The sequence below is a fragment of the Schistocerca nitens genome, chromosome 2 (genome assembly GCF_023898315.1).
Source record: "Schistocerca nitens isolate TAMUIC-IGC-003100 chromosome 2, iqSchNite1.1, whole genome shotgun sequence".
Taxonomy (NCBI): Eukaryota; Metazoa; Arthropoda; class Insecta; order Orthoptera; family Acrididae; genus Schistocerca; species Schistocerca nitens.
In genome coordinates this window covers 150195950-150221201 of record NC_064615.1, presented here as the reverse complement: position 1 = coordinate 150221201, position 25252 = coordinate 150195950, and the positions used below count along the sequence as shown (strand labels likewise).

General features: G+C 38.7%; 1 protein-coding gene across 3 annotated transcripts in view; it reads left to right on the top strand.

Annotated features, from left to right (window-relative positions):
• The window catches only part of LOC126235847 (arginyl-tRNA--protein transferase 1), a 179354-nt gene that overhangs the window by 67207 nt on the left and 86895 nt on the right, over positions 1-25252 (top strand). For 2 of the 3 annotated variants that reach the window (XM_049944713.1, XM_049944712.1), the window contains exon 6: positions 13228-13430. In XM_049944713.1, the coding sequence (XP_049800670.1) occupies positions 13228-13430 (203 nt within the window). Of the gene's footprint in view, positions 1-13227; positions 13431-16839; positions 17002-25252 lie in introns of all 3 variants that reach the window. The other variant, XM_049944711.1, reaches the window with a different exon arrangement.

Sequence of the window (25252 nt, the reverse complement as noted above, 5' to 3'; positions counted from 1 at the left end):
AGCCTCGTGTGCCGGCAACGCCTGTTCCGGATGCCACTACACCACCTTCGGCTCTACCTGACGCTCGGGATACTGGAATCTCTCATTACTCACAGTGCAGTCCTCTCACCATCATATTGGTGCCAGCACAAGAACTGACACCACCAGGAGACGTGCCCATGCAGGAACCAGGTGACCATAATCTGTCAGAGCAACTCTACTCGTCTCCTTCTCCTACGGACGCGGACACATCACCCATGTCTCGTGTTATAACAATCGGACTTGCCACAACGGGCAGATTGGTGCATGGGGCCCCAGCAGATTCGACCCCCATGTCTCCTGTCATCTTGACCCGTTATCATCGGGGACACTTCCGTCCGTACGGGAAGCCTTCTTCCTCGAAACTTTATGGCCAGTCAAACAACACCTATGGACGTTAGCAATCTACAGGCCACCTCCATCAAGACCTGTGCAAAAACTTCGAAGGGGGGGGAAAGTGTTGTGACTTGCCGATCTTTCAAAGTGCCGCCGCACAGTTACGCGCGTCCTCTACATGTGGCACTGTCTGCCAGCCATGCAGCAGCAGCGCCACCTAAGCGGCCAGCCAGCTAGCGGCCGCTAGATGCAGACTCAGTTATGATTTGACTGTTAAAGTGTACACACGTCTTACTCTGTTTACTTGATCTGTGACTTTCATGTATTGCATCTTCCTTGAAATATATTTGTTCAACTTGAAGTCATAACAACACACACACACATGTATTACAAATAATGTAATGGGGCATGTTGTAAATAAACTGTAACAACATTTTGACTGCCTTTTTAAATAAAATCAAAGATAATCCAGTCAAGTATGAAAAATGGAATGAATGGAATAAATAAATGATCTGTTCTCCACCTGTTTATCTCTTAACATTCCCCCCTCCCCTCAAAATGACATCTAAAAGTAACAATGTATATTGTTTTGGATGTAGCATTTTCTTATAATAATGTTCATGAATATTTTGATTCAATGGCTGTGTTAAAAGTCTGCTTGATTTTTATGTTTTGAATGTTAATCATTCCATACATTACTTTCTCCCTGATGAGATGATGTTTTATGGTAGTATGTTTTGTTCTTGATTTGTTTATATGATTCTTGGAGGGTATAATTGGTGCTTTATATCACATCACACAGGTGTCGATTCTCCAAACCGTTCTTTAAGGTTAAGTCTCCTCAGTAATTCTCTCATTCATACCACCTCTCTTGTGCAGGCTGCCACTGAGACATATTCTGCTTCCATTGTGCTCAGTGCAACTACAGTGTGTTTTCATACTCATCCAGTACACCGGAGATCCTGCCAGTAATATTACATTTCCTGTAATACTTTTGCGACCACCTATACAAGTAGAGCAATTAGCATAAGTGAACGTTTCAAGTATTTAACCGGTGGGATAATATGTGAGTTTATAATGTGCTATTTCCTTCATGTATTTTAGTATGCTTTTTAACAGTAGAGTGTAATTGGATAGATAAAAAAATCTACTCGTCAAGCAGCAGGCGGCAGGAGAACACACGTATAAGAAAAGGTTTTACTTATGCAACCTTTCAGAGCCAGTGGCTGCTTCCAGCAAAAGAGTTGAAGGGGAAGAACGAGGGATGAAGGGAAGGGAAGGGAAAGGAACTGGAGAGAATTAGGAAAAGGGATAGAGGTTGGAAAGTTACCCAGAACCTTGGGTCAGAGGAGGCTTACCGGATGTGATGAGAAGGAAAGGCCTTTTTTAAAAAATAAATAAAATAAAATAATTTTCTTTTATTTAACATGTTTTTCAGAAAGAATGGATGTAATATGTGATGGGATTCATCATGGCAAGAGAAGACAGTTTGGGGTGTTAAGAAATGGTGGGAGTGACAAAAAAGAAAAGCAGATGGTGGAAAAAGGAAGAATAGCAAGGAAAAATTTGTAAAAAAATCAGAAAAATTTGCACGAAAATTGTGAGGACAGACAGTGGTTATCAAAAGGTAATGAATGGGCAAGAATTTAAATGACTGGGAGAGAAAAAAAGTTGTGAAAAGAGAAAATTTTAAAAACTGGGCAAACAGAAAGAGAAATTTTTAGCAGAAAAGAGAAAATTTTAAAAATTGTACAAGCAGAAAGACAGAGGACAACAAAGACTGACAGGAGGGTAACATAAGAAGGAATGATGGCCACATGGGCTAATTTAACAATGGAAATAATCAGTTTGTGACAGTGTATGTAATTGGATAGATAAAAAACTACTCACAAGGGAGTGCAGGAGAACACACATATAAAAAAAGGCTTTACTTATGCAAGCTTTCAGAGACAGTGGCTCCTTCTTCCGACAGTCTTTGCTTCTCATCCCGTCCAGTAAGTCTCCCCTGACCCAGGGTTCTTAATGATTTTTCCAAACTCTACCCCTTTTCATAAACCTCTCCATTTCCTTTCCCTTCACCCCTCTTCCTACCTCTTCAACCCTTCTGCCGGAAGGAGCCACTGGCTCCGAAAGCTTGCGTAAGTAAAACCTTTTTTTATATGTGTGTTCTCCTGCCACTGCTTAGTGAGTAGTTCTTTTTATCTATCCAATCATATTATGTGGTACCCATTTTTCTGCATTCCAATGGTTCATATTACACTTTGAACCATATTATGACTATTTTGCCACTGAGGAAGCTGTATCTGTCGAGCCCTCTGTGGAATGTAAAGAAGTCCACCAACAAGCTTACAATATGGAAGATTTTTAACTTACTTGTCACATTTCTCATCAAAGAAATTCAGTTTCATTGCCATTGGGATCTTGGCACCCTTAGCATGTTGAAGTCCAAAGCTATCAAATTTCACTCCTAACACATGTGACACTATGCTCATGTGCTTGATTTCAAAACACTTTTCTAAAAGAGGTTTTATGTTTTGCCTCATCTCTTCATTTTGTGCAAATGTAAGCATATCATCCACACATACAAACAGAATAGCTTTCCCTTCCTTCGCACTTAGTTTGTACACACATGGGTCTATATCATATTGAATAAATCCCAGTTTTTCAAGTGAGTTATTTAAATGATCAAGTGACCATTCTAGCTTGTGCCACTTTGTTTCAATTCATATATTGACTTGTTTAGCTTGCAAACCAAGCTTTGATGACATTTCTTGATGAAACCTTCTGGTTGGAACATATATATACATTTTCCTTTAATCTACTGTGCAGATACACACTCTTCACATCATACTGATCAATATGCCAATTTTTCTCAACACTGGCTGCTGTCAATAGACAAATATTTGAAACAGGAGCATAAGTCTCGTTATAGTGAACACCTTCTACTTGACTAAATCCCTTTGCAACTAAAAGAGCTTTAAAAATCTGCTTCTCACCAACTGTCTTCTTTCTGTCCTTTACAGGGATTACACCAGATGCTGGCTCAACCAATTTCCAAGCATAATGATTCTTCAAGGAGTTGATTTCTTCATTCATTGCAATTATCCATTCCACAGCCTATCAGAATTAACTGCTTTATGATATTATAATGGTTCATTATTGTTCCTTTGTCATGCAAAGTTTATTTGTGCTTTTTCAGCATAAGCCTTCGCTATGGAAAAAAAAAGTAATTAGATGACATTTGCTTAAATGTGTTTTTTCTTTTGTTACATCCTTTCTTGGCCCTACTCTTTCGTGAAGTTTCAGCATGTTCCACAAGTTCCTGGTTACATTTAGTTTCTTCAAAATTTTCCTTCTGTTCTGGCAAATCATAAAATTCCTTTTCAGTGTCAGAATCTTCTATTTCACTTCGTGTTTCATCGTCAGTACTTGAAAATGATAATACTCCATCATTATACAGATCAACATATTCTTTCTGTTTCTTATTTTCAATTAAGCATTTACCATTCAAAAATTCTTTGAATATAGAGTTCCTGGATTGCACAACCTGTTTCATTTCTGGAATCCAGATCCTGTATCCAAGGCCATACTGAGAATATCTGATAACAACCCTTTTTCTCCTTGTGGATAATTTAGATGACATCTGAATGAAAACTTCACACCCTGTCACACATAAATGTCTCAGACTAGTCGTAAGGTTTTTTTAACATGATTTCTTATGTATGCCGCAGTGTACATCAGCTCAGTCCAAGAACTCTTCAGGAAATTACTTCCAAGCAACTGTGGCCTTACCATATCCATTAACGTTCTGTTGAGGCATTCAGCTACAGCTGCAGTATGTCTGTCGCTGTTATTTCATGCCAAATTCCTTCAAATTCACAAAACTGCAACTATTTGCATAAATAGAGTTCTAGGCCATTGTCCGTGAGAATTCTTTTTAAGTGTTTTGTGGTTTGTTTTTCTGTTTGAATCTTCCATTTCGTGAATTCTTCAAATACTTCACCCTTATATTTTAAGATACGTACAAATGTGTATCTGCTTGCATCACCACGATACTCAGTAAATATTTATTGCCTCCAAAACTTGGGAGCGTCGATAGGTCACATGAGATCACTGTGAATAAGTTCTAAAGTGGTTGTTCTTTCCTTCGAAGCATGTGGTACAGTTTTCAGAAAGAATGTTCTTGTTGATTTACCCTCCGAACAGCTGTCACATGAGTTTATTTCACCTTCTTTTTCATAGTCTAATCCCAGGACTGCTTCCTTTCTTATCATGTTGTTTATTGTACACTTATTGACGTGCATCATTCAACTGTGTCATAAGTTTAGTGATTTTGTGTTGCTGAAGTAGTAGTAGTAGTAGTAGTAGTAGTTGTTGTTGTTGTTGTTGTTGTTGTCTTCAGTCCAGAGACTGGTTTGATGCAGCTCTCCATGCATTGAGGTGTGGCTACAACTCTGTCTCACTCCCTTCCCAGCCACTGCTTCCCTTTCATGCCCCTCGACTCTTATAACTGCCATCTGGTTTCTGTACAAATTGTAAATAGCCTTTCACTCCCTGTATTTCATCCCTGCCACCTTCAGAATTTGAAAGAGAGTATTCCAGTCAACACTGTCAAAAGCTTTCTCTAAGTCTACAAATACTAGAAATGAAGGTTTGCCTTTCCTTAATGTATCTTCTAAGATAAGTCATGGTCAGTATTGCCTCACGTGTTCCAACGTTTCTACGGAATCCAAACTGATCTTCCCGGAGGTTGGCTTCTACCAGTTTTTTCGTTCATCTGTACAGAATTCCTGTTAGTTTTTTGCAGCCGTGAGTTATTAACCTGATAGTTCGATAATTTTCACACCTGTCAACACCTACTTTCTTTGGGATTGAAATTAGTGTATTCGTCTTGGAGTCTGAGGGTATTTCGCCTGTCTCATACATCATGGTCAACAGATGGTAGAGTTCTGTCACGGTTGGCTCTCCCAAGGATATCAGTAGTTCTAATGGAATGTTGTCTACTCTCGGGGCCTTGTTTCGACTTAGGTCTTTCAGTGCTCTGTCAAACTCTTCACCCAGTATCGTATCTCCCATTTCATTTTCATGACCAAGAAGCATAATTCACTGCACTTTGTTTCTCAATAGTTTGTCTGTTCTCCACCATCTCTATATGTCACAGCTTGGCATTAGTTAACGTTTTGCAAATGAGTCACAGGAAAATAATCATCCAGTATCAGCAAATGTTTCATCTTTGTGACACAGATGAGATTTATTTTCGCTAATTGATACTAACAAGTTTTCTGTTTTTTTTTTTTTTTTTTTTTTTTTTTTTTTTTTTTTTTTTTTTTTTTGCAGCACTGGGCCCATAACCATTGTTGTAGTGGAATAAAATTGCCATATCACACACTTTATATTTATTGAGAGAAAAACTCCATAATTTTCAAAGCAGTAACAGAGCAACACTATAACAGCACTTTGATTGTCTTTTGAAATAATATAAAAGATAATCCAATCATGTCATAAAAATGGAATGAATGGTATAAATAAAGGTTCTCTTCTCCACCTGTTTATCTCTTAACAAATTCAAAATGTTTATCTACAATAATTGTGTTCAGATCTTCTCTAGCTTTAAAATGTGTGCCATCCATGATACAAATATATGACCCCCTGCTCCACATTTAAGGTAGTTCTACAGTAGCAACTTTTAACATTCATATGATGGTAGCATTACACGCTGCAGTTCATTGTCTCTACACCAGTGCTCTGTGACACATACTATCATGCTGTTCAAAGACTGTAATTCAGATTCAAGCTGGTGTATTTTATTTTTAACACACTGCACATATTGATGAATAATAGATAATTCTGAGCAAATTTCTGTAGTGTTTGTGCACTCCAGTGTGGTACATTCTATTTTCCGTATTCATGATCTCTAAGCTGGTGGAGATACTTCTAAGAGAGTGGAACCTGTTGCCATGTTTTATCTGAACTACAATTACAGTACTATAAAATATTTGTACTTATTTAACCTAAATTTGATGTAGTAGAGTTAACAAGAATGGGACTGCTTTTAAAATCCTGCTGCCTCATTGGTTGTATTAAATAGCTGCTGTGTACCTTCCATAGCTTGCTTAATATTTGCACTACCATAAAATAGTACTAATCAAGCAATGACTATCTATGTTGCATAAGAATAGAGACCTGTTTATAGTGAACACTGTCACCTGCCATGCAGCTAACAGGAATCTTCAATCCTTGAATCTCAATGATAAGATAACTTGTGGGAGAAGCGACTAATAAGATATACTTTCCTTTGATTTGGTGGGTGCTATAGCCAGAACAAACATGACTTATGGAGCATAGTACTTTAGAGAGCAACATGTAAGATACAGATTGTGTATAGCACTGAACACATTGACTTGACAACAGTAATACAGGGTATAGAATAGTCTGAGCACTCCTTTGCGATCACTTAAATAATACTGTTTATTTGGCAGCTCACCAGAGCTGACCCAGGTGGCCTCTATAAGCAGGCCTCTGAACTGTTTGGATTCACAATCACTGAAATCGCGCATGTCATGGGTGAAAGTATATCACTCCTCCCCTCTAGGGGCTGGGAAAACTACATACAGACATAAAAACACTAGGCACAGAAAAATGTGTGGTGCAGAAAAAATGGGCACTGGTCCCTAAAAAGTCCTGGTACCATGAAAAAGAAACTAGTCTCAAAAGGCACTGAGATTATGAGTCACAGAAAACAAAATGGTACTAATGTCTATTTCGTTGCCTGACGATGGCGGCTGCTGCAGCACATGACAGGGAGGCACCAGCAAGCTGGGGCAGAAGTGATGAGGGGGTGGGTTAGTGTGCTGCTGCCCCCCCCCCCCGCCCCACTCTTGAGAAGCCATACGGCAGCTCTGGGGATGCCATCTCCACAGTGATGTCCTCCTCAAGGTCATCAGTCAGTGGTCAGTGCCAGAATCATCAGGGGAAGCGTCAGAGACGACGTCCACACAGGACTCAGCAATGGAGGCAGCTGCAGTGTCAGGTGCAGTGGGGGTTGCACTGGCAGTGGCAGTTGAGGAGCAGGAATGGAGAGAGAAACCTCAGACAGCAGTCTGCCAGGCAGCAACCCCTGCTGTGGCTCAAACTGAACCGTCTGCGACACAGGAACCAGCCCTGCCTTATGCAGCCACAGCTGGTCAAAGAGACAGCGCATCTGCCCATCAGTAGTACGGCTGATGCACAGTCACTGGCCCTGGCAATGCTCAATGACGGCAGGAACCCACTTCGACTGGTGGCCGAAGCCTTGAACCCAGACAGGCACACCTGGCTGGAATCATTGCGAAGCCGGTGAGGCCAGCGGATGCAGTGTCAGATGTAACAGGTGAAGAAGGGTCCATGGTTGGAGCCCATGTAACAGCTCTGCTGGCTTCTTGATCCCCACAGGAGTGAAACAGTATGAAATCAAAAAACTGTCTAAAACAGCTTCAAGGGGCCTGCCAGATACATACTTCAGCATCTGAGTTTTAAACATCTGAACCATGCGTTCGGCTTCATCATTAGAGTGGGGATGAAAAGGGGGGGGGGGGGGGGACTATGAGTTGGTGAACACCACTAACCTGACAAAAAGGTGCAAATTCTGAGAAACAAACTGTGGGGCCATTATCAGTAACCACGATATAGGGAAGTCCCTCAATTGCAAAAACTTAGACAGGGCCGAAATAGTGGCTAGCATGGATGTGGGCGGACAAAGCACCACATAGGGAAACTTGGAATAGGTGTCCACTACAATGAGCCAATACTGATTTAGGAAGGGCTCAGCAAAGAACACAATGAGTGCAAGCGGCAGTAAGCTGCGTAATGTCCCCATCTATGCCCGGCCAGTACTGATGTAAGTGGGCCAAAGCTTTGGTGCGAGAGGTCCCCCAATGACCCACATGCAGAACCCGCAGTTTATTACAGTTTAAGGAAACAGGAATCACTACATGGGGAACAGTGCCCTCCATAACTAACAAAAGAACCCCATCAAACACAGAAAAAAGGTGCTGGAGGGAGAAATAATTATGCAAAGTATCCAAGGCCTGGGTCTGGGGTTTCTCAGGCCAATCATGCCACACAAAGGAGAGGACCTGACTTAGTACAAGATCCATTGGGACAGCGGATGCTGTCATGGCACTAGTGATGGAAAAAACGATCAACCACGTTCCGGTTATCAGTGTCTAAATAGAAACAAAGCAACTCATCCTGATCAAATAGTGGTTCTGGCCCGACCAGAAGGCAAGATAAGGCATTGGTGTTGGCTTGTTGCACTATCGGTCGGTAATCGATCTGATAATGCTAACGGGAAAGGAAGAGAGCCCACCGCTGCAAACGATTCATTGCCTCGTCCAGCACGTAAGCCCAAGGGTTAAGAAGAACAACCAACGGCTAGTGATCCATGACTAAATGGAACTTAGAACAATACAAGAAAACGTAGAATTTCTTGAGAACTAACACAGTTTCTAAAGCCTCCTTTTCAATCTGAGAATACCAGTGATGAGCGGAAGTTAAAGTCTTAGAAGCATAAGTAGTGGGTCATTCAGACCCGTCCACATATTTGTGCACCAGCGCCATATCAAATCCGTGCTGAGAGGCATCTGCAGCCAACATGAGATGCTGATATGGCTTAGATTTAAGCAGAGCAAATGCTTGGTCAAAAGCTGTAGACCAAAAAAAGGCACATTTTTACACAAGAGCATGTGCAAGGGCTGAGCAACAGTAGATGTGTCGGCAAAAACGTATGGTGGTTGGCAACTTTACGTACAGTTTACAGTTCCTTAATGGAGGTCAGCTGCAGCAAAGCCACAATTGTGTCAACAGGATGACACAATGGGTTGACCCCTGTGCAAGAAACCTCAAAACCTAGATATTCAGTTGAAGGCTGAAAAAGTTGAGTCGGCAAGTTGAGACCTGCAGATTGGAAAACAGAAAACAATTATCGGAGAATGATAAGGTGGTCTTCAGTGGAAGAACCAAAACAACAATATTGTCAAGGTAATTGATGCAGCCAGGCACAGAGGCTGTCAGCTGCTCTAAAAAATGCTGAAAAATTGAAGGTGTGCTAGCAACACCAAAAGATAAGCATTGATATTGGTATAGGCCGAAAGGTGTATTGATAATGAAAAGGCACATAGTGGCCTCATCCAAGGGGATTGGAGGTATGCTTCCAATAAATCAGCTTTGGAAAAGTAGTTGCTGCCTGATAATTGTGCAAGCAACTTGTCAAGACTGGGCAAAGGGTGTGTATCTGTCATGGACTGAAGTCGCCACAGAGTTGAAACTTCCCCATGGGTTCTTAACGTGCACCAGTGGTATAGCTCATTCACTGGATGAAAGAGGCCAAATGGACTTCGAAGTACATCTGTAAGTGTCAGATTCTCTCATTGATGTGCTTTTTCACAGACTTCCCTGTCTGGATCCAGACGAATAATAACATTATGTACCATGTGATCAGCATAGGATTTGTGATGGGTTCTAATGACAAATTTACGGTGATGGCTCAACCCATGTAATTCTGCAGTCCAGGCTTTGTAAGATTGGTTTGGGTGTTTCTGACAACTAAAATTATACATGCATCGCAATGACATGCGTTCTGTCTCAGTAGCAGGTTGAGAGAAGCTTGCACATTTCATCAAATGATAAGTTGGCCAGTTCTTGTAAAGGCGCAAGTTGGCACAACAACTGATAAGTGCGTGGTGAAAGTCTGGAAAGAAATGAAGTCTTACACAGATTTGCATCATCCACACGAAAAACCTGGAAATGTTGGTGTAATCATGTCTTGTAAGAGTCCCGATTTTCAGTTGATTCATCATAATCCAGAAAGGGTGACAGGTGCACTGACAGGAGAGTAACTTGCCACAAACACGCAGAGGCCATGTGACTGAGAGCAGTGGCAAGAGCCAGCTGTTGTTCTCTGAAAGCTTCCTGCTGGGCAATGAGACATTGGAGTATTTCCTCCGTCGAAGTGTTTATCAAGTGACTTAGCACTTACAATAATATGCAGAGAAAACATAACCCTCCCTCGTCACCAAGTTTGCTACAGCAAGAACAAAGATGATTTTTGGAACATAGCACCTCATTGAGCAGCACGTAAGATGCAGGTTGTGCGTAGCACTGAACATGTTGACTGGACAACAGTAATACAGGGCACAGAATAAGCCGAGCACTTGTTTGCAGTTGCTTAAATAATACTGTTTCGTTAGTGGCTCACCAGAGTGCACCAGGAGCCAGCTCAGGTGCCTCTACAAGCGGGCCTGCGAACTGTATGGATGTGCGATCTCTGATATCGCGCACTTCATAAGCGAAGATATATCAGTGGGGACTCTTGCTTTGTCAGATGTGTTGTGGAGACCTTCACACCAGAAAGGCCATGTACGTCATAATGTAACACAATGTTAGTTTTATTGTAAGCAACAAATAGCTGTAAGGAGTGTAAGAATTCAAGAACTTTGGAGAGGCATGTGCAAGTGGTTATACTCGTCACACTATACTTGCTTTTGCTGGACAAAATTTTGTAAGACAAAAGGAAGTGCAGTATTCAAAAAAAAATCAGCGCCTTGGTTGTCAAGTCAACACAATGGAAAACACCTATAAGTGCCAAATTCACTGAACTGGGCTTATTGAGTAATTTATCTAAGTTTATTAGTTAATTCAATACTCCATTTATTGTTGGAATAGTTTTTATCAAAGTGAAGTACAAGATGTCAGTTTTCACTTCATCTATGCAAGATATGTTTGTGTGTAAAGCAACATTTTGGCTATTTACACATTACTGAGTGTGAGAGTGGCTTATTTTTAATAAAAATGGGCATTTTAGTTGAAAAAGACATGGAAGATCACTAATTTTGCAATTTTAATAATATGTAGCAGCTTTAGTGGTTCTGTGAAGGAGGTTTTTTTATTTTTTCCCCATTGCTATTTCAGTTATGTTTATCATGTAGGTAAGGAAACTTCCATCCCATCTTCTGCAACTGAATGTTTGTTTTGTTTTCAGTGAAAGTCATTTCACCTGTTCACGCTAGTATGAAAACATTCAGTTGTAAAAGATGGAAGTTTTCTTAACTTGTATAATATGAATCAAACATTGGAAAATCCAGGATGGAATAATGATAATATTATGCAAAGAATAGATTGCTACTCACCATAAAGTGGAGGTGTTGAGTTGCAGATAGGCTTAACAAAAAGACTGCTAAACAAGTAAGCTTACGGCCAAAAGGCCTTCTTCTCAATTAGACACACACAAAGTTTGCATGAACGTGTGTGTGTGTGTGTGGGGGGGGGGGGGGGGGTCCTAGACTTAAATTCTTTGTAGTGAACTAGTTTTGGGCCATTCATCTAGCATGCAGGCCTCATCTTGTTTGTTTGAGTTTGTGCTTTCGATTTGTATATGAGTGCAGTGGCAAATGTGACTGGTTTTGAACAGTCATTTAAAGATATTGGGAGGTTATTTGTGTCGACTAGTAATATGTGAGGACCCAGTTCTGGACCTTTTGGAATTTTGCATTTTATGTTTCCCTATTCTGACTTCAGTTTTATTTCTGTAACACAGTTTGTCAACGATACCCTCTCTGTGCTGTTATGAAGATATGACTTTATCCAGGCCAGAGAGGCTTAATTCATGCCATAACACGCAATCTGAGGTCACAAAATGTACCTGTAGGACAGATTTTGTGATTTTTTCTAGAATTTTCAGTGACTCTGTAATAAGAGAAGATTTCCTTATATTGATTGTTATCGACGAGTGTCATTGCTGCCTACAAATACCTGAAGAAGCTGAACTAGCAGATGGACACAAACTATCCTAAGAAACCGTATTTATGAAGTTTCAAGAACCAGTTTCAATTGATGAATCTAGGAATATACTACAACCTCCTACATTTTGCTCCCGAAGGGATCACAAGGACAAAATTTGGTTAATTATAACATACAAGAGGCAGGCATTTAAACAGTCCTCGTTCCTGTGCTCATACGTGAATGACGCCGTAAGAAGTCCTAGTAACTGGTACAGTGGGAAGTACCTTCTGCCATGCACTTCACAGTGGTTTTTCATGGTGAGAATTTAGGTTTAGACTGGGGACTGAACCCCAGCCCTTCAAATTTTCTTGCCTGGCACTTACCCACTGAGCCACGAATCGACATTTAAGCTAAACACTTTGTACAGATCTTGATGAAGTGATTTGTGAGCTCTGAACTGATACTCAGTATCAGTTTGAAAAGCTTGTAAGGATGTTGCAGGGGAGATTGTGCTGGGAAATAATCATTAAGAAAAAAATGGTACATTGCACTGTTCCTGTGTTAATTAACATTGAATTTAGACAATCAAGCCATTGCACACATGGAAATTCCAGTGGCCCACCAGAGACGGAGTTCATGTGTTCCACCGGAATAACAGCTGATGAATACATGCTACACAAACCATTTTGTGTGTTCTTTTTTTTCTGGAGTTGAAGGCTATGGGGGGGGGGGGGTTAGAGAAAAGTATGTTGAAAGTGGCAAAGAAATTTAGGTGAAACAAAGAACATCATGTACAAAGCAGAAAAAAAACTGCAAATTTATCTTTTTCAGTCTTTGACACTTGTTACAGCTTTTTATCAGTTTTATTTATCATGCTATTAAAGAATGAATCTGTAGTTCTGAGAGCAAATAAATAAATAAATCACCCCATTGATCACTTATTGTGGAAAGTAATGATTTTCACCAGGAGTCACTTGTAGCTGAGGTTTTTTTACTAACTCTTTTATAAATTATTATTTTTTTTTTTTTTTTAAATTGCAGTGTACTGTTTGTCATTGTCCTCATAAGACATAAGAAATGTCACTTACTGTCGATTTAATTTCTTGTGCCTTGAAGGACCAGATGGAGCTCGCCCACCAATGAAGAAGGCTAAGCTTATGCGTCTTGAAAGAAAACAAGAGAAGCTAATGAAAAAAGGTTTCAGCAAAGAGGAAGCAGAGAGAATGCTGAAAGAAAAGAAACAGCCACCTCCACAGGGCAAATCGTTGGAGGAACTTTTAAATGAACCACTCCCTGAAGACCCTGCTCATCGACTTGAGGTTAGTGGTTGACAGTATACGAGATAAGAATACTTTGTACTTGTGTCCTCAAAGAAATATAAAAATAAACATGTACTTTACTAACAGAGAAGTCACTGTTAAATTTATTGAACCACTGAGGATGACATAGTGCTTTCTACACATATGAAAAACGAAAGCTACATTTGTACCCAACACCTACAAGTAAAGTTGCTTAGTAATCAAATTGTTACTAAAATGTTACAGAGGATATCCCATCAATCAACTGCAGTATCAAAGTATGTTGGTAACAAATGAATTGTGATTTCTTGATAAATGGTGCTTCACTGATTACAACTATCTAGCAAAGAAAAGAAATCAAGTTGTCCACCAATGCTCTTTTTATACTCAAAACTAGACACAAGACAGAATTCTGTGATTCTATAAAATATTATAACAGGCAGTATTGTGATAATAATATTAATAAAAATGCAGTGACTGGTCTGCAGGCAAGTGATAAATATAATCATTACAATTATTTGAAAAATATACATCCTGCTTTGTAATTGTTAAGGAAACCAAACAACAGGCATTTCCCAAAAAATAAATATAATAAAATCAAGTGGAATAAAAATCTGTTAGTAGAGAGTTCATTAACCTTTGTATGAAAAGTTGAAGCACTAAATTTTGCAACAAACTGTGCTACAGTTTAATTCATTATGCCTACTTTGGTATTTAAAACTCAATTTTGCGCACCAAAAGCACTTTCAGTAATTTTATCAAGCCAACATTCAGAATGCATCTCTTTAAAAATATACAATTGTGTTACTCTTTATGCATTTCTTGATGAAGGATGCATGTTTCAAAAAATATATTTCATAACAACTCGTCTCTTTTGAAGGCTCTTCACAAAACAGTGTACAGATTCAATGCACATAAATGTTACTTGGATTTTATCCTGTGCAGGATTTTCAAAAGCGGGTGGGGGATTTTTCATTGCTCTGTGTGGCACCAACGGAGTAATATATTATGTTAATTAAGGATGAGATTTGTTAATAATCATGGTTCAATACACACATATAAAATTAAAAAAAAATTAAACATATTTGTATTCCAGAATGATTGATTGTTACCATCCTCACAATGTCTTGTGATAAATTGTCAAGGATATTACTTAATTTCCACTTTTAAAAAAACTGAATTAATTTTACACTTACCTTAATAATATGAGCTGTTTCTTTCTGAAACACGCATCAGCATTCTGTATAGATTATCTCATTTTCTAAAGTCTTTTTACTCTATCTATATTTTCAATTCCAATGACATCTCCTTGCACTTGACTTAGTAATAACTTGATCTTCACAGAATTTTAGTGTGAGGTAAATGAATTTTGTGGACCCAGAGATGTTGGAGAATCAATCAGCTGTATCCATAGTCTTTTAAAAAAAATGCCTAACAGCAGGAGACAAAACATAAGGCAGAAAAATATGCCTTGAGCTATGGCCAAAACCTGAAAAAAAAAAAAAAAATTGTCTCCATGAATACCCTGTGATGGTCTTCCACTCACACATATAGATTTGCTACACAGTTGCAGTTGTTATGCACTAGAATTTATTTAGCTAATTCTGAAATATGACTTTTTTTCTCCTTCAGTGTTCTGTAATGAGTCAGCATCCCAGCATTGCGTCATCAGTATGTGTATGAAGAACAGTAAATCTATCTGCACTCACACGCACCTCCTCCCTTCCCGCAGCCCCCCCCCCCCCCTGCCACACACACACACACACACACACACACACACACACATCTTTTCGATGGTAGGATTTACTAGGAATTTTATGAAGGTGCAAATTTTTGTCAATTATGTGTAATTTAATACTAATACAGTAAGTTCTCTTGACAATTTGGGATAAGTAGGAATAAGGGGTGACACTATCTCCCCCTCCATTATCCAGCACCTCTGTGATCATCACACAATCTGTGTAATATGCGAATAAAACCTCATTCATGAGGTACATTGTTTCAAGGTAACCATTTTCCATTTTAAGCCAGCTTATCATCAACTACACGATTTCTACAATGAATCAGCACATACATAACATGTTGTCTATATGTGTCATTGTTTCATATTAGTTGTTATAAGAAAAAGTTGAAGAATATGTATATATTCATTTGTGTTTGCAACTGATTATTGTGTTTAAAAATGTTTGTCCTCACAAGTTCCACGTCGTCTTCAGGTGGTATTCTGATGTTTAAACTAATAATGTCATAGCGGACAAGTTAAATGAAATGGTGTGTAATCACGTTTCTGATTTAACAGTATTTTAGAAATATGCGGGGCACATACTTATCTGTCATTGAAGTGTCAATAAATGAAGGAAGGGTGCTAGACACACACATATTAAAAACACCTTTGAATCTCTAACTTTCAAAACATTTCAATAGTTTCTTCTTCAAAAGGAATGTTAGTTCTTGGGAGGGAAGTATAGAATGTGTAGCTGCTTGTGAAAAGGAAAAGTTGCACAATCCTGACACAGGAGTCTGATTTAGCCACTGCATCTTTCCCTATAACCTATGTTTCTCCTAATCGAAGAGTGGGATTGACTTCTCCATCCACCCAGCCTTTTTATATCTCAAAGTTTCATGGTATTAAAGAAATTATTTGAAAGTTTGAAAATACTCTATTTTTATTACTTTTTATTTTTATTATAATTTTGTATATGTGTCAACTTCTCTCCTGTTATCCTATTTTCAGTAGTTGGCAGAAGGTACTTCCATTGAATCTTAAAAATTATTGCATACTCATTTCTAAGTTCCATTTACTGCTCGTAATTTATTACTAATTTGTGTCTTCTTGTTTTTAACTAGAAGTTATTGTTAAATAAATTTGTCTTTTTCAGAGTTCATTCAAGTTTATGTGAGGTGTTTCATCACAGGCCATCTTTGCATTTTGCACTGGGTCTTAGTACAATATGTCTTATTTGTGTCTTGTATGAAGTGCTCAAACCTTGGCGGATTTGACAGTATCATATCCCATTGGAGCAGTTTACATCACAACCCTCCAGCATTATTATGTATTGGCATCTGTAATTTGTGAATACTGTGTGTCACAAACAACTTGTGACAATATGCACTTAATAAGATGTATTATGCCAATTTAGTAGGCAAAGAAATACATCACAGAAAAAGAATACTGGTGGTTTTTCAACTTTTATATTAAAGCCTTATATCAAACAAAGGCCATACAACTCAATAAAGAGCTGTATACTAGGACTAAACTTGTTTTTCAGCACTGACAGTCTAACTTTTTTTCTATTTCTGTTTTGTTTGAATATTGTTGCCTCTATCAATAGCAGTTCCTTTCATGTTAATGTGTGTATTAGGTGCTTTTGGAATAATGCTGATGTCCTAATGCAGTGTAGTAGTATAGTTTGTATGCTATCCATCATAGGTCCGATTGGTTCGCTCTACACCACCAAGCCGAGAATATGAACAAACATCAGAGCAAGCACATGAAGTATTCCGCAAATACCAGATGGCTGTGCACAGAGAGCCTGCTGATAAATGTACTCTGCACCACTACAAACGTTTCCTTGTTACATCTCCCCTGAAGGTAAAACCGTAATGACCAACAGGAACATGAACGTGACACCTTGCTAATGGCCACAGTATCAACTGAAGAGAATTCTGACAAGGAGATTTTTTTTCAAAATTTCTGGAATCTCCATACTCATATTCCTAGAACAATTAGTGCAGAATTTTTTAATGTGTATTTGTTGGTGGACTTGCTTTGTGCATCATATTTTAAACCACACTATACTTCTATACTATACTTTCAGTACTTCTTTGTAGACTTCCTGGACACAGGACATACTTACAAATTACTGCAAAATGTAGTATGAGCCCCTGATTTCTTCTTCCTGGACACAGGACATACTTACAAATTACTGCAAAATGTAGTATGAGCCCCTGATTTCTTCTTCCTGGACACAGGACATAATTACAAATTACTGCAAAATGTAGTATGAGCCCCTGATTTCTTCTTTTCATAACTACTTCTATTTTTACAGTCCTTATTAACTGATTTTGCCAAGTTTTACTGCCATATGTATCTGAAACATCAGCTAAGTTTCAGACGTATTTCATACGGGTAGTGACACTAAATCTACAGTGAGGTAATCATCAAAATACATTTGACATATACCTGATTGCATTCACATTTCAATCCTTGTGGTTCAGTTTGTTACTTTATTTGCAGGGTATGTTGGAACTGTACTTCAGTTTTTCCAACATTTCTTATAACTAAACTATAAGAAATTGGGAAAGTAAACAAAAGTGGAGGAATGAGATCTGCAATTATTTCATGTTAGAATCTGAACTAATGTGCACACACTAACCTCTGAATCACTCTTCTTCATGTCACAATTACCGAGATTAAAAAAATTCTATGTGCATAATCTGCAAGTACCACTAAATTGTCTCTTCTCAGCCGTATATATCAAACTTCAGAATACTTGACTTTGTAAGGAACCTCTTAAAGTGGAATTATTCAAAATGTCATTCTTATATCAAGAATTCGGTTCTTCTAACAGTAAGTTGCATGATATAGTGGTCCAGCTGGAGGACACATCAGTCAGTTTCAATTTGGTACCACTGTTTACCAGTTCCGCTTATTGAACTGTTGGAACAACTGATATTGCAGAACTCTTTAAATATTATCTCATGACCACCTTCCTCAAATAGAGTAATGAGTTCTATGAGCAGACAGACGGCATGGCTATGGGGAGCACCTTATACCCATTAGTACCATATTTCTTCATGGAAAAATTTGAAGCATTAGAAACTGCCAGCAAAAAACAGAACATATGGTTCCATTATGCAGATGATATATTTTTGTTGTGGAGACCTGGCAGGGAGTAACTATATTGTTTTCATGAACATCTCAGAGGGATAATCCGTAGATTCAGCTTACTATAGAGGCAGAGGAAGGTGGATAATTACATTTCCTTGATGTGCTAGTCTTCAAGAAAGATGATCTTAGCTTGGTCCACATGGTATTTTGGAGACACACACATGTGGACCATTATTTACACTGGGATTCAAATCACCACCCATGATCAAAATGAAGTGTTACAAAAATATCAGCGAATGGAGCATGATATATCTGTAAACCACGGCTGCTTAATGTGTGATTGAAATATCTCTCAAATGCATTGTTCAGGTGTGAATATTCATCCATTGTGATAAAAAAAAGGATTAGGACAGCCATGGAAAGATCATAGCAGTGTACAGGTGTCTACAAAATCCAAGGTTTTTCTGATGCTCATTAAAGTCATGGCTGACTTCACAGGAAAGATCTTGATGAAACAGTATATCACTGTAATGTACAGACCTATACAGCAGGTACAGCAACACCTAAAGTTGGCCAAAGATGCTTGCAAACTGCTGAAAAAAGGAAGGAATTTACAGGATTCCTTGTAGTCGTGGAGATGTGTACCTGGATAATACTAAAAGAACCACCAAAAAACAACTAGAACAACACAAGGGCAGCTGTAGAAGGGGAGAAACAGACAAATCAGCTGATGTCAAGTGTGCTTTGTGCCCAGAGACCATCAGATTTAATTTGATAAGACTCAAGTACTGACAGCCACAAGCAGATAGTACAGAAGGCTTTACAGAGAGACAATTGGGATTACCAAACTTTACAATAATTTTAATCAGAAGGAAGGAGGTGTGAAACTGAATGATATCTGGATTCTGATGCTGAAAGAGAGATGTATCGGTCTTCCATCGTGTGGGTGATGGTAGCAACAGATAACAGCAGCCGGCAGTGGCCAATTGCACTAGAGTTTTCAAAACATGTGGCGACATGCCTCTGCACGGGAGCACACGGAAATGAAACTGTAATTCAGTCAGTTGCAAGTCATGTTGCACATCATACCTTTGAAGAATCTACAATCCCCCCAATGATATGTTTTGTAGGCTACCTAAGGATGCTTTAATGTTAGCTCAGTGCAGCCTAAAAAGGTGTGATTGTGGCAGTTATGTACACAAAATATGTAGAGTATTCCTTAAAAAAAACCTTGAAAATAAGTTTGCAATGATGCACTCAAAAAATTATGTCCATAAATAGTTAATTGTGCGTGTAGTAAATGATGATAATACTATTTGAAATAATTAAAGTAGCCAGCGACTGCTGTGATATGTGTATGTGCTGCCCCCCCCCCCCCCCACACACACACACACATAGATGATTACCATTTACAGTTAAGCACCACCTAATGTTCTCATTTGGCCAGTGTTCTTCATCAAATACTTCATAACTCAAATCATCAGCTCCTCTCAATATTAACCTACAGTTGCTTCTGCCCATAACCTCATGCTCTTTATCCATTGTTTTAAGTAGTAGTGACATCAGCACTGTAGTTATTCTTACACATTGTGGTTACTGTGTTACCATGTAAGAATGCTACTCTCTGCGTGGCATACAATGTATTGGTACTACTGTAGCTATAACTTGTAGGTACCACTCAAAACACATCAGCTGGGCTGAAATAGTTGTGGTTGGATGGGATCCTCATTCCCAACATCAAAAGCCCATGAAACCAGTTGCTGATCAGTAGTGATTCTCTGTTAATGTGATAACTGACTACGTAAGTTACTCCAGAAGACTACATGAGCAATCCTTACCATCTTCTCTAATGTTTCAAATATATGGTTATTTGCGTTAAAAAAGTGCAGACAGTTGCCTCATCATTTCTTAGTAGTATAACTGTTTTTACACGCCAGGTATCTGGCCTGTTTCACTTATTCGTTGGTGGACAGATACATGCAGCTGTACTTTTAGAGCTCCTTGGAAATGACTGGCAGATTAGTTTCAGTGATGCCTCAAATAAATAAATACAGTGTAAGGGTAGACAAGTATTAAATTAACCTCTAAAATCATTTTCTCTCTTGTAAAAAGCTACCTAATATTGTGCATGACTTGTAAGGTTGTATAACTAAAATAAAAACTAAAATGATGAAAGTTCATATTTTTTATACTTACTGTGGAATTTCAAATTCTGTATCTACACTCAAAGTTCAATGTCCACTAGATTCTAGTTGAGTATTCATCAGCTGGATGACTGCTTTGTGATTATTGGTAGTAACATTATATACCGATCAGCCAGAACATTATGACCATCTACCTTGGTAGGCCGCTGGAGAGAGTTGGCACCATATCTACACGCACAAGTCACTTAATTCCCATGAATTCTGGAAGGAGGGCAGTGAGCTGTGATTCTTGAAAAATGCCACTGCCAATGGAAAATGTGATGGGCATGAAGGAGTGTATGGGGACTGCAACCAGTGTGCAATACTCCGTGGCCATCATGGTGCCTTGTACAAGCACCACTGTACCCATGGATGCCCACGTGAATGTTCACCAGAGCATAACAGAGCTGCCACCAGCTTGTCTCTGTCCCGCAGTATAGGTCTTATGGAGCTGTTTCCCTGGAAGACGACGGATTCACTCCCTCCCACTGGCACGATAAAGAAGTTATCAGGATTCATCATATCAGGCAGCATGTCTCTGATCCAATGTCCATTGCTGATGATCACGTGTTCATTTCACTTGTAGTTGCCAACGTCATGGTGTTAGCATTGGCACAAGCATGGGTCATCGGTTGCAGAGACTCATCGTTAGAAGTGTTCAGTGCACTGTGTGTTCAGACATACTTGTACTCTACCCAGCATTGAAGTCTGATGTTAGGTCCGCCACAGTTGACTGCCTCTCCTACTTTACTAGTCTGCCCATCCTACGATGTCCGACATCTGTAATGAGGGGTGGCAGCCTGACCCCCAAAGTCTGGACATGGTTTAACCTTGGTTCTGCCATGTGTTGAAGATGCTCACCACAGCACTCCTTGAACACCTGACAAGTTGTGCAGTTTGCGAAAAGCTTATGCCTAGCCTCCAGGCCATCACAATCTGCCTTCTGTCAAACTCGTATAGATTGCACACCTTCTCCATTCTACAAGCGGACAGCATGCTCACTGGTACTACACGCACCGTACATGTGTCCGACTAGCAGTCATTCCTTGCGAGGTGATGCTGCTGCCTCCTGGACGGATTTATATCAATAGTAGGTCAGTCATCATAATGTTCCAGTTGATCAATTTATACCTACACTGTTCATTGTTATGACAGTATGAGCACTTCAATATCAGTCATACTCTACATAACTATTTCATTTTTGCAGGACACCCTTCTATGCCTTGTGTAAGTTATTACACCCTTCTTCAGAGAGGACATTGATCAGTTAACCACAGTTTTAATTTCAGTGACATCTTTATTAATATAGTATTAAGTCTTGTTTCAAAGACAATAGAAGTATTGTTAAGCATAATTCAGTAGGATAATTTTTAAACTTTTTCTGTGACCATTGTATCTTCAGGATAAAATTGACAGAAAAAAAGAAAACATCCTTACACTTTTACTTCATGGGCAGTATCAGTGAATCCTCTACGACTCCTATAGAGATAACAGATAGTGGATGATGTAGGAACCTCTGTGGGGTTGCTCACTGATGCTGCTGCTGTGTATGGACAGTATAAGTGCTAGAAAACTGTAGTAAAGTGCAGAGGATTGATACATGTTGCCGAGATTGGCGGTTGACCTTAAACATAAACAAATTTAGCCTGTTATACATAAATAGGTGGAGAGACCCCTTGTTGTTGGATTACATGAATGCTGAAAAATAATGCAGTCACACCCATCAAATAAGCTGGGATACATACAGAGTGTTTTAAATTGGAATGATCACCTAAAGCTAATCAAAGTAAACATGGAAGCCTGATTGAAATTTATTGGGAGACTCTCCAGCTGCCCACAAATGAGGTAGCTTACAAAACCCTTATTTGACCAATACTTCAGTACTGGAACCCTTACTAGGCAGGATTGATAAAAGGATTAGAGAAGATTGAAAGAGGTGCAGCATGTTTTATCATGGGTTTGTTCAGTAAATGCTAAAGTGCTCTGGAGGTGCTCTTCCTATGCAGTGGTAGACACTACAAGAAAGATGTTGTTCATTACAGTGTGGTTTACTCTTAAAATTCAGAGTGTGTACATTCCTAAAACAGGCAACCAACATATTGCTTCGTCCTACATATATCTTGTGACTAGAGCAGGAAGGTAAAATCTGGATCATTGAAGCTCTTACGGAAGCTTACCAACAACTTGTAAGTCCTTTATTCTGAATCCTAAGGAGGAATGATGTTTCATGGGGGGCTGGAGATGAATGCAACTAACACAAACCCCAAAATTTTAGTTCCTGTACTACAGGGAGGCCAATAATGAGTACTAAATTCACAGTTCACTCGTATGAAACTCAGATTGCCGATTTCTCACACAAAAGAAATCTGAATTTCAGTTACATTATAAATCCCACAACTTCAACTAAATACTTAAGAGATTACAATTATGAATAACTTAAACTGGAATGATCACATAGATAATGTTGTCGGCAAAGCAAACCAAAGACTGTGATTCGTTGGCAGAATACTTAGAAAGTGCAACAGGCCTGCTAAAGAGACTGCTGACACCATTTCTGTCCGTTCTCTTTTGCAGCATTAATGTGCAGTGCGGGATCCACATCATGGAAGATGATGGAGGATATTGAAAAAGTTCAAAGAAAGGCAGTTCTTTTTGTATTGTAACGAAATAGAGCAGAGAGTGCCACAGACATGATACGTGACTTTGGGTGCAAACATTAAAACAAAGGCGTTTTTCATTGTGGCAGGATCTTGTCATGAAATTTCAATCAGCAACATTCTTCTTCAATTTTGAAAATGTTCCGGTGCGACCCACCTACATGGGGAGAAATACTCATCATGATAAAATAAGAGAAAGCAGATGTCACACAGAAAGATTTAAGTGCTCGTATTTCTCATGCACCATTCAATAGTGGAATGGTAGAGAAATAGCTTGAAGATGATTCGATGAACATTCTGCCAGCCACTTAATTCTGAACTGCAGAGTAATCGTAGATGTTGATTTAGATACCCTGTGAACAACAGAAAAAGGGCTACAGGCAGATTAACTATACATAAATTTCCAGAAAGCATTTGACATAGTGCTCCACTCCAGACTGCTAGCCAATAATTCATTACCTTAAAGTAACAAACATAACAATAATAATATAATAACCATAAAAATATTAAACAAAAATCAAATCTCTTAATTGACTGAACTTTTACCAATCTCTTTTTTATCTTAGGAACTTTATTCAAATAAAAATTGAGACTACTGAAACATGGATTATTTAGAATTATATTTGTAGAAACAAAAGCTCAGATTACTGAAAGTAAGGTTATATTAAATGATTTTATAGTACAGGTACTAGTTCTGTAATGAAAACAGACATACGAAACAAAACTAAAGATTTTCAATTGAAAGTACTATTTAGGTGAGCGTTTATTCACTTTTCTGTAATATAATGTCTCCATAGACGAAACATACTGGTTACTGTGTGTGTAATATCCAGTTACTTCTTTATAACACAATATCTACATTTTTTCATGGAGCACAACAGATGTACTGGTTTCTTGCATGTGCATCAGAGCTAAGCTATTTTGGTTCTCTTCATACAGTTTCACAAGTAACAGTACTTTCAGTCATTTCAGCGTAATTTATGTTCCATATCCAGCTGACCAAAATCTTCAGGAATATCACATTTTACAGCTGATGATAACATTGAACAAATCTGACATGGCAAATGGAGGCTATGCAAACGAGTCATCAGATTATTTTCATTCAGTTTCTCTGTGATGGATTTCAGAAACTTCAGCCTGGTGGTATGCTTAGGCACCTTTCTTGGTCTTTCATAAATCATTTGGGCATTCAGAGCTGACATACCTAGAATTGTGCAGAACACAATCAAAGGCCATCTAGTTGTTCAATGACTGCACAAATAAATTGAGCACTTCTCATCTGCCAAATCAACTCCACTTTTGGTATTGTTGTAAAATGCAGTGGTGGCAGACTTTTTAGATATGGGGTTGATGTCATTGTCATGGTATATTGAAGATTACAATATAGCTGTGGTGTTTTTCTTAGATACATAACTAACTATGTACAATTGTTGCTGAAGCCAAGCAGAGTTGACTCAACAAATCTGCTTTTATTTGGAAGGAACTCTTTTGGTATCTTCTTTCTTATTTTTCTTCAAGGTACATACCATTTTCAAGCCTTTCTTGTTCAGTTCATGCAGTATCTCCATTGTAGAGTACCAATTGTCAGTAATAATGTTCATGTTGGTATTGAAAATAGGTCTGCACTAAGGACAGCTTGCACAGGCACAAACTTCTTTGTGTTCTCTTCACTCAAACCAAATCCATAAGAACCTTTCCCCATGTAAAACATATATTACAGGTATAACAGGTTCTATCATTGGTCAGACACTGCATTTCCAACCCATATTTACCATGTTTATGTGGCATATACATAACTTTGACTGTCCACTGAATGGACTAAGCGTTTCATTGACATTTTCTTTGGCTTTTAATGAATAATTCTGCTGACTGTTGACCACAGATATTTCTAAGATTTGTGAAATAAGACAGGCTGGATCAAATTCCTTCCGGGCATTGTAGTCACTGAAATTGTCAAAACAGAGTGCCAATAATAAAATCATTGGACATTGATGCCCTGAATAATCCTCGTCCAAAAGCATTTGCTGTGAACAATGTTAGTACACTTTCTGGATAGATTTAAAGATGGCAGTGTGTCTAAGTAGTGACAGAAAACCTTTCAGTTCAACTTGATTTGCTTCTCTAAAAGCTGCATTGTTTGGACATTCACCACGCAAATCCACAAGTAAGGAA